This window comes from Plectropomus leopardus, chromosome 23 (assembly GCF_026936395.1).
Source record: "Plectropomus leopardus strain MGB_pleo_1.0 chromosome 23, ASM2693639v1, whole genome shotgun sequence".
Lineage (NCBI taxonomy): Eukaryota > Metazoa > Chordata > Actinopteri > Perciformes > Serranidae > Plectropomus > Plectropomus leopardus.
In genome coordinates this window covers 15,591,374-15,609,548 of record NC_142198.1, presented here as the reverse complement: position 1 = coordinate 15,609,548, position 18,175 = coordinate 15,591,374, and the positions used below count along the sequence as shown (strand labels likewise).

The following is an 18,175-nucleotide window of genomic DNA, read 5'->3' as shown; positions in this document are numbered from 1 at the left end:
TTGGTTGTTGTGGGACAGAAAATTCAGGAACAGTCTGATTATTCCAACTAGTTTTGAAATACAACCAGTCAAGACCTACTTGTAGCTTAAATTACTTAAATTGGAAGTTTTTTCCCATTATATATATATATTTAATTAAAAATCCATGGAGTATCACTTCAGCTTTCAAATTTTTAAAAGTGACTTCAACCACAAGCTTTCCAAGTACAGCGTTCCCACCGTGGTCATGGTAAACCTGGAAAAGTCGTTCAGTTTCACAGTCACATGTTCGAGGCCTGGGAATGTCATGGCATTAGAAAAATCATTTAAAGTCCTGGAATTTTGTTGTGTGCAATGAAATTGTTGCATGAATATTTGGTGGATAACTTGTCATTTAATATTACATAACGTCATATTTATTTTCTGCAGCCGTCGATGTTACGTCGCCTTAATATGCATTAATGTGACGTTTTGTTCACCAATACATGCATATCTTCATTTTCTCTCTTCCCTCTTGTATGCCAGCTAGCTGATAGTATGTTTGAGTTGAATCTATGTTAAAAAAAAAAAAAAAAAAAGCAACACAAGGCAGATTTGGCAGGGAACTATTTTTTTTATTCTGCAGGTCCTTGAAAAGTCATGGAAATTTTACATTTTATTTTAAAAGAAGACTTCACTCTCAAAATGACTCAAAATGTTTATCAGTTACTCACAGCATATTACCTTGCATTCATGAAGAAAATGTTATTCTTTACGTATGCCTTCACAGTGAATGGAAAATCTGAAAAAAGCCAACATTCTTGAAGTCATGGGGGGCCTCGTTTAACAACAGCTAAACCTTTTCAAAACACCGTAGAGTATAATTCAAATCTCATTTAACCAGTCACATTGTCAGCATTTGCTGGTTGCATGCACATTTTTGTAGTCCCCAATGACTTAACTTCAGGAAGAATTTAAGATTTTTTTTAAAGAATATTTTTGGATTTTCTGCTCACTGTGGAAGCAACAACAGCAAAAATGTTTGGGAAATGCTGAGTGTACGGCTGGATAAATGAGACATGGACTGTATTGCACGAGTCATGCAAAAGTTTGTAAACAGATGTTTTGATATAGTTTGCTGTTGAATGTTCACCCTTTTGGATTCTTCGTTCTTCACATTATATTTTGGGTTACCCTGTCGCAAACCTTCATTTGACCAAGCGTTGACTTTTCTTGTCTTGTCTTGTCTGTCTTATCTCAGCGTTTCATCCAGTACCTGGCCTCCAGAAACACTCTGTTTAACCTGAACAACTTCCTGGATAAGGGAGCTCTGCAAGGTAAAGCTCACAAACACTTGCGCTCTCAAAAGTCTGGTGACATTTTTTTTTTTTTTTTTTTACAGCATTTTGCTTTAATTTGTTTTGAAAGAACCAGATGGGCAGGATTTGCCTCAGAGGACATTACACACAGAGCTTAAGAATCAATCAAGGAAAAGTATTTAAAAGTCTAAATGGTCTTGTTGACTGCTTGATTTAAATGCGTCTAATGCAGTACACATATACATTACAATACTTAAATCATTTTATAGTACAGATGGTAGAAATCATGCGTATCCGTCTCACATAAAACACTCAGTATATTGCCTCTCTTATAACTTTCTTCTCTTTTTTCTCTCTGAGGTTACGACATGTCAACCTTCATCAGACGATACAGCCGTTACCTGAACGAGAAGGCCATGTCCTACAGACTGGTGGCTGTGGATTTCACCAAGATGAAGAGAGGGTACGTGAGATCACACACTCACACAAAATGACAATCCCACTCATCATTGCACACTTATCTTGTCACACACCAGAGACAGTGTTAAGCTTCTGGCATTAAAGGGAGAGAACCACAAAAGACAGAAACTGACTTTAACTTTCTTTTCAAAATCTCATATGGCAGGAGAGAAATGTCTAAAGATGTTGTAGATAACACAAGAAATACTTCATTTAGTTTCAGGGGTTTGCTGTTTTTCAATTCCTCTGCTTAAGGCTTTAAGTAGGGTTAACATATTTTTTTTTTTTTTGTGAAGCAAAAAGTAAAATAGCAAAATATTATTTTTCAGTGACCACAGTTTTGATTAAGTGGTAATAAACATGTATGTACAATATAAAAAATATACTTTTTCCTAGAGTGTTTGGGGTAAAAGAAATACTATGTTACATTAATTAAAAAATAAAGCCTGGTTGACTTTACAAAAAATTACATTGATATAAGCTAACATTCATGTTAGCCCTATAAACCTTTAGAAACAGATTCTAATACAGAATATATCCTCTGGAATAAAACTGAAAAAATAAACTTGTCATTGTATTAATTTGTTGTATTGTGTGTGTCTAAAATCTTACTGCTTTCACAATATAAACATAGAAAAAAAATTAAAAACACAATTTGCAGTATTTTATTTAGCTGTTTCCCACTCCGAAATGAAAGGTAACAGTTTGTTCACTTCATTGACAAACAAAATCACCATGTACAAAAAGATAATATTTAACAGCACATTAAGGGACTAGTGTTAGCATTAAGTTTGCTAAAATGCTTATATTCATTACGAAGGCTTTACAAAAGACTTTAGATAAAATTATATCTGTGCGGTTTTACTGAACACTTCCTCCTTTGTGTGACTTTCCTGGATTTTTAATTTCATGCATAGCATTTTGTTTACACAAGAGAAAATAGATGCCTCTATTCTGAGTGAAAAGGAGTTAAATTAACCAAAAAAACTACTGTAGTACTTTTGTGACAAAAAAAAAGAAATGACTCACTTTTGGGGACCCAGCTCCCATTGGCTTACTTAGCTGGTGTGAGGGCCAACGTTGGACGCTTCTTAAAGAAATGGCTAGCCTGGTTGTCATCACCATGAGTTTGTCAGGCAGCCATCGAAGGCTCAAGGAAGCCAAAAAATAGTCCCGCAAATAGCCTTCCATTAAACCTGACTTATCATTTTAACATTTCTGATTTTGTATTACTAAACATACAAACTATAACTTAATATTAATTGAGCTTCAGAGGTGCTGATCGACATGTTTTGTTACCATCAGATGCAGCCAGAAGAGCTGTTTCCATCTTTTTGTGCAGTGTCAGTGTTCACATTCAACTCATGGCAAGAAAACGAATAAGCCTATTTTTTCCAGAATGTCAAAATTTTTCCTCTGATGTCACATTGTTACATTTCAGTGTAACTACTAATGACAATGCAGCCTTGCTGGAGACTTCTGCATAAAAGTGCTCCAGGTCGTGTTCGGAAGCTCATTTCAATTTCAGAAAGTCCAACTGTTGTGGAATGACACTGAATCGTCTATCATGTCGATCCTGCTGAGCAGACTCTCGTTATCTATTCGCAAAATGTGTTTCATTCGCCATTTGTTGCGAGACTTTCACCTCGAGTAGCCGTTAAGATTTTGCATTACTGAGAAAACTTTTTTTATGCAAAACATTAGTTTTCTTTTTTTCCCCATCATTTCTTCACTTGTTTCTTGTGTACTTCCCTCATTTGCATCCAAATTTGCATAAGAATTTCCCTCAACAAGGTGCCCGCTACAATTGTGTGTTTTTGTTTTTTCAGGATTGATGGTGTGATGCGTACCATGAACACAGAGAAGCTGATCAAGACGTTGCCCATCATTCAGAACCAGCTGGATGCTCTGCTGGATTTCCAGGTACTAAGTGTGTGTGGGTGTTTGTGTGTGTGTGTGTGTGTGTGTGCGTGTGTGTGCGTGTGTGTGTGTGTGTGTGTGTGTGTGTGTGTGTGTGTGTGTGTGTGTGTGTGTGCGTGCGTGCGTGCGTGCGTGCGTGCGTGTCTGTGTGTGTGTGTGTGTGTGTGTGTGTGTGTGTGTTTTGCATGTGTCTTTGTGCATGCTTGTCAAAGTTTTGGTCGATTCACTTTCCAATCAAAATGTAAATTGAAACACTTTGCACAAAGTTTGAAACCTCTCTTTATTGATGGAGTATAAGAAGAATATTACGGCGACAGATTGCGAGTTTTAGCATTTGTCTGCGTCACTGTGTGTGTGTGTGTGTGTGTGTGTACAGACGGGAGAAGGGGATTGGGTGGGGATTTGCAGAAATTGGTGGGTGCATTGTGGTTTGTGCCAGCGAGCTTCAAAGAGCGATAAAAATGGATGGTGAAGTTTCTCATTGGAATGCATATGTAAGTGTGTGTGTGTGTGTGTGTGGCTTGTGAGTGGGTTTCTGTGTGTGTTTGTGTGTCTGCGCATGATGTTTTTTCCCCACTTAAACTAAATTGACAGTTGCTCTGTGTGTGGTGATGTGTTTGCTGCGTAGCGAGGGGAAGAGGCGCTGGTACTTTGAGAAAAAAATGTCTGAAAGCAATGTTTCCTTTTAACTGAAAAGCTTTGGGAAGATGTGATAGAGATGTTTCCTTTACCTCCTCTCTCTTTCTCTTTCTCTCTATCACTGTCTCTCTCACTTTCTCTCTTTCTCTCTTTAGCCCCTTTTACGCAGATCTCATGCAATAGAGCCGCTACTAAGTCCGTTCTTTGTGCTGCCTATGCTTTTTTTTCACGCAGCTCCAGTTTGTGATTATACACAGCATACCAGCATCGCTGAAGCAAAGGAAGCACAATAAATGTTGCGTTTCACACAACAGCATTGGCCTCTAGTGTGACATATAACATATGTGTCAGCACTGCTCTCAAACAATAACAATGACATTACATGCCAATAACAGTTTTTGACTGTCCCTGTAATATGGCGTCTGAGGGTAAGGAGCTCCTGAATTTCATTGTTTTCCCAATTTGTGGATATTTAGGGCAACTGGGACTTCTGTCTTTCTCTTTCTCTTTCCTTCTCTCTCTCTTTCAGATGTTAGTTCAGAGTTGGGTTGATGTAGATGAAGAGTAATATGGCAGCTCATCTGAGAGTAGAGCACGCTTTCTGTACGTTGATCAGTATCTGGAGTCCTTCGAGGCTGTGTGGGTCATCAGACAGAGGAAAGATGGTCTGCTGAACCTTAATTTTTAACTCAAGATAGTGTGTGCGTGTGCATGGGTTGGTGTGGGTGAGTGTGTGAGACGGGGAGTGTGATGTGATAGGTTTTATGTAAATGATTTGATGAAGCTGCAGTTATAGCCTCTTAAACATTGCCAGTTCAGGGCAGGAATATGTCGCAGTTAAACCACCTTGCAGTTATGTATAAAAGATACAGTCATTTAATGGGGGATCAGAGTTGTCTCGCCTTTAATCCGCCTTGGGAGGTAGCAACAGCACTGAATCATTTTGACAATGTGTTATGTGTGCGACCCATTACAGGAGATTTAATAAGTAGCCGTTAGCCTGTGTTACATGTCACACTAGAGGCAGACACTGTTGTGTTACATGTCATGCCTTGTTTGATTTGGTGATGCCAGCATGCTATCTCAAATCATACTTTTGGAGCGGCATTAAGCCTCCATCTTTTGGTTCTGTGTAAAAATGCATAAAAAGGGGATTTCATAACAGTTCTATAGTGCGACCTCTGTATAAAAACGGCTCATGTTCCTTTAAATATTTCTTTTTTTTCTCACAGGTCTTGGTAGATTTTGAGTTAGATTTAGGCAGCAATCCTTATCAACTTTGAAAAGGGTATTTGATGATTTTTAAAACATGTTTTGAACAGATTGAGGGGTTTGAGGCCTGTTACGCCTCTCGATTGCGGCATGCTTGAATACTGCGTTCCAGCATTCCACAAAATAACACACTGCAGCAGAGTGATGCTACTGTCATTTGTTTCTGTGTAAAAATACAAATAAAGAAGGAGCTTCGCAGCAGCTTCGCAGCAGCTTCACAGTGCGGTCTCTTTGTGAAAAGGGCTAAGGGCTATTTTCCTTGCCAGTGCATATTGAAATAGACAATTTTTGGATGAACATTTTTTTTTAAATAATAATTTTGTGGTGTAAATAAAGTTGGGTTAAATCTCTCTCTCTTTTACTCTATTAGGCCAACCCAAATGAGCTGACAAACGGAGTGATCAACTCAGCCTTCATGCTGCTCTTCAAAGACTCCATAAGGCTGTTTGCTGCCTACAATGAAGGGGTCATCAACCTATTGGGTAACACACACATACACACACACACACACACACACACACACACAGTGACACATACACACACAAGGACACACACTCCGCTCTGAGATAAACACAGCTTACATGCTCAGATGTGTCAGAAATGATGAGCAGTAAGTACAGCTACAGTTTGTTTTGCATGCACAAACACACACAAAATCATGTGTCTGACAGAAAAGCAAACACTCAGTTCACACACACACACACACACACACACACACGTATGTGCACACAGTCTGGTTGTCATGGCAGCAGAGTAGGTTTTGATAAGCTGTCTCCAATCAATCATGCGCTGATTGTTCATGACTCCTTCCTTCCTCTAACGCCTCCGTCCTTTTCTTTTCCTTTTTAAATCCTTTATTTCTGTTTTCATCCCTCCTTCTTTCCTGCTGTCTCTGTAGAGAAATACTTTGACATGAAGAAGAACCAGTGCAAAGATGCTCTGGACATCTACAAGAAATTTCTTTACAGGATGACGAAGCTGTCAGAGTTCCTCAAGGTGGCCGAGGTATATTCACTCACACACACACAAAAATACATAAATGTGCACTCACACATCAAGGATAAGATTAGAGTTTTTTTGTCAAGTTTTAACTCTAGATTTAAAATAAAAAAATTACTTTACCCTTACCTTTTTTCTCATAATTTCTTTGTCCTGACCACACCTTCTGAACACATATGGGACAGTTCACCCCCAAATAAAAAATACAAAATCTTTTCTCTTACCTGTATTATTATATATCAGTCTATATTATTTAGGTTTCAGAGTGTTAGAGACATCAGCCGTAGAGTAGTTTGCCTCGTCTCAAGTCATTTCTTTCTACCTTACTTCACCTGCCAACTGTACAGCGCAGAAAGATGTCAGGGTTTTTTAAAACAATCAACCCAACTCATTATGAGAACCAGTCTGCCCACCAGACCCACAAACACAAGCATTACTCAATGGCCAGGACCCAACCCGCAAACCAGAACTGGAAGTTTCTGGTAATGACCATCTCATAAAAACCTACTTGCTGTTGGCTCCATTGTATGTTATTTTCAGGAAATACTATCACAATATAAAATGTGTATTTTCTGTTTAAAATAATAGTCTACAAACATGTGCAGACATCAAGTAGTCACCCATCTTTTAAGTGGTTATGTGTAAAGTATGATTACAAGCGCACAGCTGATAGCTACAGGGTTTGTTTACATTAGTACACAGCTGATAGCTATAGGGTTTATTTACATTAGCGCTCAGCTGATCGCTACAGGGTTTGTTTACATTAGTACACAGCTGATAGCTACAGGGTTTATTTACATTAGCGCTCAGCTGATCGCTACAGGGTTTGTTTTCATGACTAGTAAACAAACCACGGTAATAGATGTGCATATTTAACAGATTCAGTGTGTACAGAGACATGCTTGCTTGCTGTTAGGATGCACTGTTAGGTCAAGAAATGCTCAGGGGGGAGAAGGGGAACTTTTGCAAAATGCGATTTTTTAGTTTTTAATAACTAATAAGTTTTGAATAACTAACTCGGCTTTATCCAATAATTACCTGCCTGCAAAAAACTCACAATAATTTCTAGAAAGCGTACCCGAACCCCCCAACCAGCGGGTTGTGGTTCGACCTCTGCATCACTACAGTCCAGTTATTTACAGCTGGAAGAAGGCAGATATCTTTACGGCAGATATCTCCAACACTCCCAAAACAAAACCAAAATCAGAAATAGTAGCTAAAAGCAAAAATATGATTTTTGATTTGAGTGTGAACTGTCTCTTTAATGCACAATAAACACCTGTATACACACACCATATGGATGGGTATATTATCCCATACTTTCAAAATTTTTGCTCACGCAGTTACTGTACCTTGTGCAGACAAGAGTACCTGGCTTACCCTCACTGCCCCACATTTGCTGCGCAGACACTTAGACACACACATACATATATATGTATACACCCAGAAAAACCCTAAAATGGAGGATGTGGTTAGGCGCTCCATTAGCTCCCTCTCCCTCTACCCCCTACACTCCTCCGTCTAATCCTCTCTCCTCCCTCTCTCCTCCTGACAAAGATGGATACTCGTGTGGCTCTCCTTCGCCCAGTGCCCACAGATCATCCCTCTTTCTTTCCTACCTCTCGTGCCCTCTTCTTTCCCTCCCTCCTTTGTTTCAGCAGACTCTAAACAGGGAGAATCAGCTGCTGTCACTTCAGCAGGAGTAATACATTGGTGGTTTACGTTTTTCTGCATTAATGTACATTGAAATAAATGGTCCCAACCGAACCCCTTTGTCTTTATAATTAGATTTTAAGGAGCTCCCTGGATAATTGTGTGTGCTTTTCTTTTTTACAGACACAATTTAAAACAATAGTGCTTAATTAAAAGATGCACACATTCAGTGAATAAACTAACAATGATTTGCTCTGTTTTTTTTTTCACACTACATGTCTCAAAAGCTTTTTCATTTTTTTTTAAAGCTTAACTCTGATCTGGAAGTTTTTAAACATATTCGGTCAATTTAAATGATGTTAAAATACTTCAGGGGGCATGACAAGTTCAAAAATCAGCCCTAAAAGCACTCACTGTAATAAGACATGTATAGTATATACTATGTCCATGAATTGCTAACTTTCTCAGTAGATTTTGCACAATGGTGCACGTGCAGAGGCTGCTACACGTGGCCTTTAACTTTTTACCACCCACTGTCCTGCCCACGAGATTTTAGTGCAATGCAGAACTTCCACAGACTGCTAGTACCACTAAAAGTTACATGAACACAAAATATATGTAAGTTATATAAGATTAGATGCTTGTTATTTATGGTTATTGGGGTAATTTTAAGAAAATAACGTAGTCGTTAAAAATCAAGGTTCATGGTCTTAAAAATATGGTGATTCTTGATAGTGCCCTCAGGCAGTTTAACAAATCCCTGAAAAAGTGAATTGCAAGGTTCTGATGATCAAAACTAGTGCCATTGTTATAGTTTTTCAATGTCTCCCCTTACCTTATTATGTTCTCTTCCTATGTTTGTAAAGGAATACTCCACCCATAAAATTAACATTTGTAAATCAATTACTCACCTCTCACTGTGGTCAAAATACACACGTAATGGACGCAACACACCATGTAGGTGGGGCAGAGTGGCGTTTGTTACCTGCAAAACGTAAAAACGCCACAAGGTTGTTCTGCTGTTTCATATTACCTCTGCTACAATGAGGTATTTGTTTTAATTCATTCATTTTATGTAGTTTTTACTTGCTACAGAGCTCATTTATCCAGTACTTTCCAAAAACATCCATTTTCACTAAAACGTTACAATGTAAAACACTTCTGCATAAATAGACTCATGCATGGTTGAGTAGTGTGCCTATGCTGTTTATGTGAAGGTCTTTTAAACAGTAACATTTTTTTGCAAAAATGCTTGTGCTTGGGAATTACTGACTCGAGATAAATGAGACTTACATTAAACTGTACAAATTATGAGTGTTTGTAAACAGATGTTTTGATATTACTTCTATTCATGATGGATTTTTATAATTTTTTGGATTCTTGTTTGCAATGTTGACATGTAAGGCAGTTTCAGCACAACGCAGAGTGAGTAATTGATATGCAGATGATCATGGGAGGAAGTATTCCTTTAATTATTTGACCTGGACTCACCCAGGCTGTCACTTTTGGATTTATGAAAATTTAAAAATTCAGAAAAAGAAGATTAAAAGCAGGAGCTAGATGTCTCAAATTGCATCTTTAAAGAAGTGGGAATGCACTTTTATTAACCATTATTCATATTTTCTGCTGTTGAATTTGACGTTAAAGGTGTGTTTTACAACCAAGGTCTTGTCTGAAAAGTCCCGGGCTCAATGTTCTTTATCTGTTTCCTGGAAAGTCACACTAATGTTACCTGTCTGAGTCTTTTTGGAGATGGTTTTGGACTTAGCTGTCCTTTTATAAATGTGTTCGGTGTCGTCACATCATTGGTCATCAGTTGCCATGCCTCTCCCTCATTGGTCAGACATATTTATCACTGTCCAATCATCATCGTCATTCACTGTGAGGATTGGTTGGCTCATTGGCCAATCCAGATTTTCTTGTTTATTTCTGTTGTTGTTTATGTTGACACTGCCACTGCATGAAGTAATGATTCCCCTGTTTTTTTCTTTTTCTCATCTTATTTATTTTTAATTTTTTTTACAATGGACCCTGCTCTTCTCTTTATTCTTTTCTTCTCCATTTTATCCCACCTACCTTTCTCCTTTTTTATTTTTGTTGATTTGTTTGTTTTTGACGACAGCAAGTTGGAATAGATCAGGGTGACATCCCAGATCTCTCACAGGTCAGTGTACATCTCACCTTCCACTTCCTCCCCTCTCTTTTTCTCTTGCTCCTCCTCCTTTTTCGCCTTTTTATCTGTCTTTCCTTCAATACTACATGTGGTTTCACCGCTCCCTCTGTACTCACACCTTATTTCACCCCTTCATATACCTGAGTTCCCCCTCCTTACCTGCTCATTCTCTCTCCTTCACTCTCCACCCACTCATTTTTATTTCAAACAAACCATCTCGTCTAACCCGATCTTAGTCTAGGCAACTCCCCTCTGGTTTGATTGATTTCCTGCTTTCTCTTTCACTTCTAAATGCTCATTATAGACCCGACAACAGGCTGAGGTTTGTTAAGTTGGCCTGCTTAAACACTGCGCTGTCAGCAGGCCTCCTGCAGGTTTCATCACGTGGATCTGAAAACCCTGAGCAACTGCGCACAATGAGCTTAGACCTTGGATCTACCAAAATAATGATAATTGCAACAACAAAGGGCTGGAAAAACAAGACAGTCCCGCTGCAGGGGAATAGACATGATTTCTGTTATTAATCGTCAAGGATACAGTTGCCTTTTTATCTTATTGTGAATTCAGAGGAACCACTTCAAGCATGGTTTTTTATCCTCTTGATAGTTCATGGGAGGGCCTAAGAGAGACTACACATCCCTGGTCTAGCCGGTGCACATGATGTTATACATGAGGCTGAAAAACTGAGATTCAAATATAAAATCTTACAGGCATTAAAAATGTGCCTTTAGCTGTAATTTGTTGATTTATTTTTATCTAGTTTGTAATCATAGTTCTGAAATAAATGCTATGTCCTGTAATGTGAGATTTGGTTTAGTGCTGAAATTATAACTGGATAAAGTGGATTATTCAATGGACAGAAAATGAATCAATAATTAAATCAGAGGCTGCAACTAACAATTACTTTTAATTCTTAGTTCATTCTCATTCAACTCATTATAGTTTCTGTTACTTGTTTGAACTGTAAAATTCCAAAAATAATGAAAAAAGTCAATATTTCCTAAAGCCCTAGGGTATGTCTTTAAACGTGTTTTTTGTTGTTCAGCCAACAGTCCAATGCTTAATTAGTCCAATATAAAATTATATGAAATAGAGGAAGCTTGCTAAATAAAGGTGAGGTTGAAGTTGCTGCAACCCCATATTCTATCACTGCAAATTGAACATTTTGGGTTTTTTTGACAATTGATTTTATAACGAGGAGGTGGCCTTTTTGAACTCAAATTATGTTTCTCTTAAAATGTTCAGAAACGTCTCTGTGAACCAGTGACTAAGTGCGTGTTTCACTTGAGCCACCCGTCATTATTTGTACTGTGCTTCAGCCACTGTGGATTGCCAATTTAATTTTTAGTGGCCAAAAGAGAGTAAAGTTAAGTTCAGAGTATCAACACAGCTTAAGTAACAGAATCAGGAATCCTGCATGAGCGTGCCAAAAGAACTTGTTCATTAAACATGCACATGTTTTTGATGAATATCAATGTATCGGTTTGCAACTAATGAACGTGAACATGTGCATCATTCTCTCGCAACAGATAAAATTATGTGTTTTACTGCACCTGGCATGCAGTTGTTTTGTCAAAGATTTTTTCCCCTCTGATATGTGTTTTCACTTACCTTAATCTGAACCAAACTATTTTCTTTAGCCTTCCTAACTACACAGGTATGAGCTGCAAATTTTAATAGGAGGGAAAAACTTTGACAGAGCACCGGCATGGCTAGTGCCACTGGAAATTCAGACATCACCGCTAGGCTACAGCTAAAGCCAGTTCATATTTAAAGTAATTTTATGAAAAAAAAATTACTGATTACATAATATTTCCCCAAGGGGTCTGGAAAAAAGAAGTGTGAATATCAGCCACACTGGGAAAAAAAATTAAAACGATGAATCAAATTGAAAAAAAGACATCGGATTATTCTTGGGAAATATTTGTGAGTAAATGATAATCATAAGATTTTTCTTAATTTAAAAAAAAATCAAAAACAAGACATGAACGTAAACTACTTCATTTACTGAAACTGTGAACTTTGTTCAAAATTGAAATAGTGAGATATGAACATGAAATTTTTTTTTTTTTATTTGAGTGAACTGAGTTTGAGAAAGCTCTTGTGAATGTGCACCACAGTTGTTTTAGTGTGATAAATGTTGACTTATCAATACAAATCGATTCTGAATATTTGAAATGGTTTCAATACTAATTTTCAGCAGTTTCGATTAACCGGTACCAGCTGTGCTTTCACACTCTCAGTCTGTTATTCTCTGCTACCAAACCAAAACAGTTGTCCGCGCTATGTTATACCATTGTTATATGTATCGTTTCTAAAAATATGTAAAAAATGTAACTCCCTCAATGTCAGATTTTCCCATGGTGTAAAAACAGCATAGAATATTGATATTTTTCAAGGTGTTGTATCAGAGATAAGAGTTCTGTTGCCGTGACAGCACTGCTCATTTATCAAAACTGAAAATAATCATTAGTTGGAGCCCTCATGAGGTTTACAGTCACTAAACCGAGGAGTACTTTGTCGCATACTCATGTTGATAACTTGACACTTTGAAGCTTTTCTGTCTTAAGACATCTTTACAGACGGATCCAACTGTAACTTTTACAGCCTCAGTGAAATGTGACCTTGGTCTTGCGTTACTAAAAAATCACTGCAGAGTGTAAATCTGGAAGTTAACAGCATTTGGACTGACTGTCTGGGTTTTGAACTCGTAGTAAAAGTTCGCTGTGGTCCTTAAATAGAGTTTTTCTTCTCCCTCGTCTGTCGCAGAAAACAAAAGGATCATACATTGTAGGTGGTGGGTTGCATACTGTATTGCTTAACCCCCTGCATGAACTCCCTATATGCTCGTGTATGTGTGTGTGTGCAGGCGGACACACTCACACCTCATACACTCGCAGGCATGCTTCTTGTTTCTTTCTTTCCTGTGTGGAGCGATCTGTTGTCGAGTACAATATGTGTGTGTTGGCCTCAGGTGGCTTGCTTGTAGCTGTCTCTCACACATACACCAAACTGCACACACAGAGCTCTGGCACGACAGGCAAAAGGCCATGAAACCTCATGAATAGAAAATGAGGCTTCACCCCTCCGCCCCTCTGTCTACATCTGCATGAAAGAATCCCTGCACTGGGTTTCAACTCGCTTATTTGATTTTCACCCTCCTCCTCCTCCTTCTGTGTTTTTTATTTCATAGTTGTCATGCACAACACCATTGCTTCAACATGCATGGCGGAGATGCTTCAGTAGTGAATGACCCAAGTAATGATGGTGAAGATAGGAAATACAAGAGAGGAGAAAAGGAGGAATTTGTCTTTCTTTTTGTTTTTTTTTTGTGGAGATGACTTTTTTTAATGTCTCCCTGCCTTCCGAAGTTAGCTCTCAGACTTAGCATTGTTAACCAAAAGGTACACACACAGTGATGTCATTTTCCCACCAAAATTAGTGTGAAAACGGATGGTATTTTCTGGCGTAGTCATCATTGCAACATGCTGAGGGTGCCAGGAATGCTGCTCAGCCTTTCTTCCAATTTCTTCCCATTGGCCAGTCATGGTAGAGACCACCATTGTAAAGAAAACATATGAAAACTGTTGAAAGTATACCTCAAATTGCAAACAAGGTCAGCTGACCCTTCGCTAGGTCCCACCTCCAACGCAGACCGACCAACCAGAGCGTAGCGTCAGTCAGTCCCTGGACCTCTCCACCTGTCAGCTGGTGGAGGTTAAGGCTCTAGCCTTATAGGTGAAAGCCAAATGCAGTTATCTGCACACACTGCAAGGTGAAACAGGTGGCTGAATATCTGCAAAGCTTCCCTTCATTTTTATTTTCTTTTGTCTTGATTGCCAGGTGATGCAGTGCAGTGGTTCACTTCAACACTGTGATCTGTACGTTAGGTTTTAGCTTTAAACTTTATCTTTTTAACCTGTTTTTGCTGCTCAGTTAGTTTGACACCCTGTACATATCCTTCAGACACATTTTGTAGACCTGTCTGTCTGCCTCCCTCTGGAATCGCTTTTTCAATTTTCTCAAAATTAGATAATATTTCTAAAGCTTGACAGACCATTGCAGAGAGGCGGAGCATAGCAAAGGGTTAATTTGTTTACAGACGCTCACATAATTTAACTTTTTCTATCATGAAATCTTTAAACTTTTCTTGAGCCAAGAAAAATGATTTAAAAATGTGTCACATCATCACAATATAGAGTCTGTGAGCAGAGGAACTCACGGGTGGGGCTGTTGGGAAAAACACTACTGCGCCTTTTAAGTGGACATGCAAATATACTTTACATTACCCTTTAGTTAATTTCTTACCATGTGCAATGTGCACCTCGATGGATGCTGCCATTGTTGTGTGATGTCAGGCCACTGAAGTCGGGGTTCATGATTTGCCCTAAATTCACATGTAGGAGCTCCAAATTTGAGCGACGTTCCAATGCACTTTCTCGAGTAGGAGGTTGAAATATCTCAACGTCTGACTTTGAATGTAAGGCAGCATGTGATAAGGAGGAAACAAATCGAAGAGGAAACAAACTTTGACATAACACTGGCAAAGACCTGGAAGTGAATGCCGATTGTAACCCTTCTGCTTAAAAAAAAGCCAGATGTTAGCAGGTGTTAGTGGGTTTTTTTGTGCAGCGTGGGGCTTGAGTCAGATACAAAACATTCAAGGGATGAGGAGAAAGACTCCCTACTGAATGTGTGTGTTTGTGTGTGTCAGAGCTAATATTGACGAGGCATACACAAGGTCCTCTTTTCACCCTTTCAGACCCACTGACAGTTAAAGATGGTCTCTTTCTTTTCTGTTGCTGTTTCTTTAACAACCAGGCAACAGTTTGGCAAGAAGCCGCTGTCTAGCCAGCCTCCAAAACACTCCCAAATGTGTGTGTGTGTGTGTGTGTGTGTGTGTGTGTGTGTGTGTGTGTGTGTGTGTGTGTGTGTGTGTGTGTGTGTGTGTGTGTGTATGTCTGCGTCTTTGCATGTCTGCAGCCCTACTGACAGCACACTTTGCATTCTTGTGGATAGAGAGACAGACATGACGTTGTCATATTTTCTCAGTGGAAGAATTTCCTTTCCTCTCTGCTTCAGCCAAAGGAGGGCTGAACTCTGTCTTTCCCTGTTAAGTTGTAGATGTGCGTAACAGAATTCTTAATAATGTAGTTGTCTCGCTCGCTTTTGCCCTCTTGTTTCTCATGGTTTTTGAGCATTGACGAGGCACCTAACAAGCTCTGAAGCCATTGTGTTGTTCAAAGTGAACTTGAATTTGCAGCTGAATCCACTTTTCTGTAGTAGCGTAGCAACAATCCCCAAGTAACCTGATCACTAAGTTGTACTCCAGAACGGTTGAGCTCAAATTTAATGCAGCTGCCTTATGCCATCTAGCAACAAAGAGCATTTTAGAGACGCTCGGCCTCGCTTGTTTTTCCGGACAATTAATCAAGAAAAGGTGAAAGAGATTAGTGTTTAATATCAATCCTCGTGGAATAAATATGCAGAGGTTTAGTTAAATGACAGCAGAGACGACAAGTCGGGGGCACATCCTGGCACTCATTGTGCAAGTATGACAGGACCTCAGTGCGAGGGACACTGTGAGATAAGCGAGACAAAGAGGCAAAACACAGCAAAGGGAAGTTGAACAGAGGGGGGGAGAAAGTGAAATAAATGGCTCAGAATCTATCGCCCTCTGCTCATGTGAAGAAGAAGAAGTGGCGCAACCTCTCCTCCGCTCTCCACCTTTTTCCTCGCTCTTTGTTTTTCAACCTCCTCCTTTGTTCTCTCTCTCTCCTTTGAGTCTCCTGCTAACAGTGCGAGTGTTTGCTGCATGTTGCCATGGCTATTCTTGGAGCCTGATGCACTCTGTTACCTTCCTGTGAGACCAACTAACTCTGGGTGCTGTGTTTGTGTGTGAATGAGTAGGCAGGTCTTTTTGTGCATATGAAAGTGAAAGAAAGTGAGAAAGGGATTCTCAGAAAGTTGATTACTGAATTTCTTTATTCTTTCCCTTTTTCTTATTTCTCTGTCAGGCCCCAAGCAGCCTCCTGGAGGCTTTGGAGCAGCACCTGGCCTCTCTGGAGGGCAAGAAGACTAAGGAATTGAACGCAGACACCAGGTATATATCTTAAGTTTTCTTAGTTATCTTGAAACATATCAAACCTCCAATCTGTTCAAAACACTTTTTAAAAAAACATCAAAGCCCCTTTCAAAGTAGATAAGGATCACTGCCTATATCTATTTCAAAATCTACAAAGACCTGTGAGAAGAAAATAAATATTTAAAGGAACAGGAGCCCTTTTTACACAGGGATTGCTCTTAAGAGCTGCTACGAAATCCCCTTTTCTTTACATTTTTACACAGAACCAAAAGATGGCGGCTTCATGCTGCTCTGAAGTGTGGTTTTTGAAAGCGTGCCAGCATCGTCAAAAACTCCTGTGGTGGTTTTCACGCAAAAAACGCCATCAAATTCTCACACTCTTCCTGCCCAGTCACATCATGCTGGCTGTACCTTTTACATAGACCTTGTTTCTGCGTTATTTCTCCTCCTTAGCGGCCTAAACGCAGGACAACTCTGTACCCCCATTCTGTGATGCATCTTTTTGTTTGTTTTGTTCTAGGACCACTGGAAATTTTAAAAAACCCAACAGCAATTTCTAGTTTCACAGTGTCTTGCTGTAATAAATAGTTGGAGGGCATGTTTTCTTTAAAAATCATCCAAAAAATCCCAGTCCCTAAATTATATTGAAATAATCAGCTCTAATTTGGTTCTGAATTCATTAGCTTCACATAAAATGCATATATTTAAGAAAGCTATTTATATATTTATGATAAAGAACCAATAAGGACTATAGATGGTTATTTAGAGAATGTATGGTCCTTCAAATTAGTCTCAAATTCATGGTATTTTATACAAAAAGGTTTTCCAAACTTGGCACAAGCTTTATAGTCTTCAATTGTAAATTAGTTTTAAATTTCAATCTGAGCTTTATTAAAAAAGTGTCTTTAAAAATCTTAAATCTAATTTACAATAAGCTGAACCCTGAACATACTTATTATATTATATTCTGTTTCGGCCAGTTTATCTTCCTTAATCTGACACGCTGGACCTTTAAATTTGTCTTGTGTGTTTCAGAGCGTCCACTCTGTCCAGCGCCGTCTCATCTCTCTCCTCCACCGGCATGTCCTTCAGCCGCATGGATGAGAAGGAGAAGCAGCAGGCCCTGGAGGAGGAACAGGCCAGGCTGCAGGCTCTAAAGGTAACAGATTTTACACTTTTATAACAAATCACCTCTGAATCAGAGGGTCAGGCTGAGTGCTGGAGCAGCAGAAAGACCAGCAGCAGCAGCAGCAGCAGCAGGAGGAGGAGGATGTGTAACAATAACTGCTGTCACCATTTCTACCCTGTTACTCTGATTCAAGCAGCTCTCAGGATTTATGAGGGATGCTCTCTTATTTTAGGCCCCATTTACCACTGGTATTAAAGTGATCTGTACTGGAAACATTATTATCTCTGTTTTTTCAAACTGAAAGTTTTCCAAGATTAGATTTTAAAAAATCACAATACATTGCCTTGATTACAATATTGTTATATTGAATCGTTACCTCTGTATTGTGAATTGTATCACACTGCCAGATTCTTGCAAATACACAATAGGGGCGGGGAAAAAAAAAAATTTGCGTGGCTGTATGGTAACAGATTGCAGACACCGAGTATCATCTTTTAGTATAAGCTATTCATTTTGCAAATAAAAAATTACATTTTTGGTGCTTCATTAGAATAATTAAATCAATTGCT

The 18,175-nt window shown here is 38.9% G+C and overlaps 1 protein-coding gene across 4 annotated transcripts in view; it reads left to right on the top strand.

The window, feature by feature from the left end:
- LOC121962165 (phosphatidylinositol-binding clathrin assembly protein) overlaps nt 1-18,175 on the top strand; it is a 102,601-nt gene that overhangs the window by 48,156 nt on the left and 36,270 nt on the right. For 3 of the 4 annotated variants that reach the window (XM_088073768.1, XM_088073765.1, XM_042512372.2), the window contains exons 3-10: nt 1,220-1,295; nt 1,638-1,740; nt 3,566-3,659; nt 5,938-6,049; nt 6,466-6,572; nt 10,342-10,383; nt 16,410-16,495; nt 17,513-17,636. In XM_088073768.1, the coding sequence (XP_087929894.1) occupies nt 1,220-1,295; nt 1,638-1,740; nt 3,566-3,659; nt 5,938-6,049; nt 6,466-6,572; nt 10,342-10,383; nt 16,410-16,495; nt 17,513-17,636 (744 nt within the window). Of the gene's footprint in view, nt 1-1,219; nt 1,296-1,637; nt 1,741-3,565; nt 3,660-5,937; nt 6,050-6,465; nt 6,573-10,341; nt 10,384-13,161; nt 13,183-16,409; nt 16,496-17,512; nt 17,637-18,175 lie in introns of all 4 variants that reach the window. The other variant, XM_088073766.1, reaches the window with a different exon arrangement.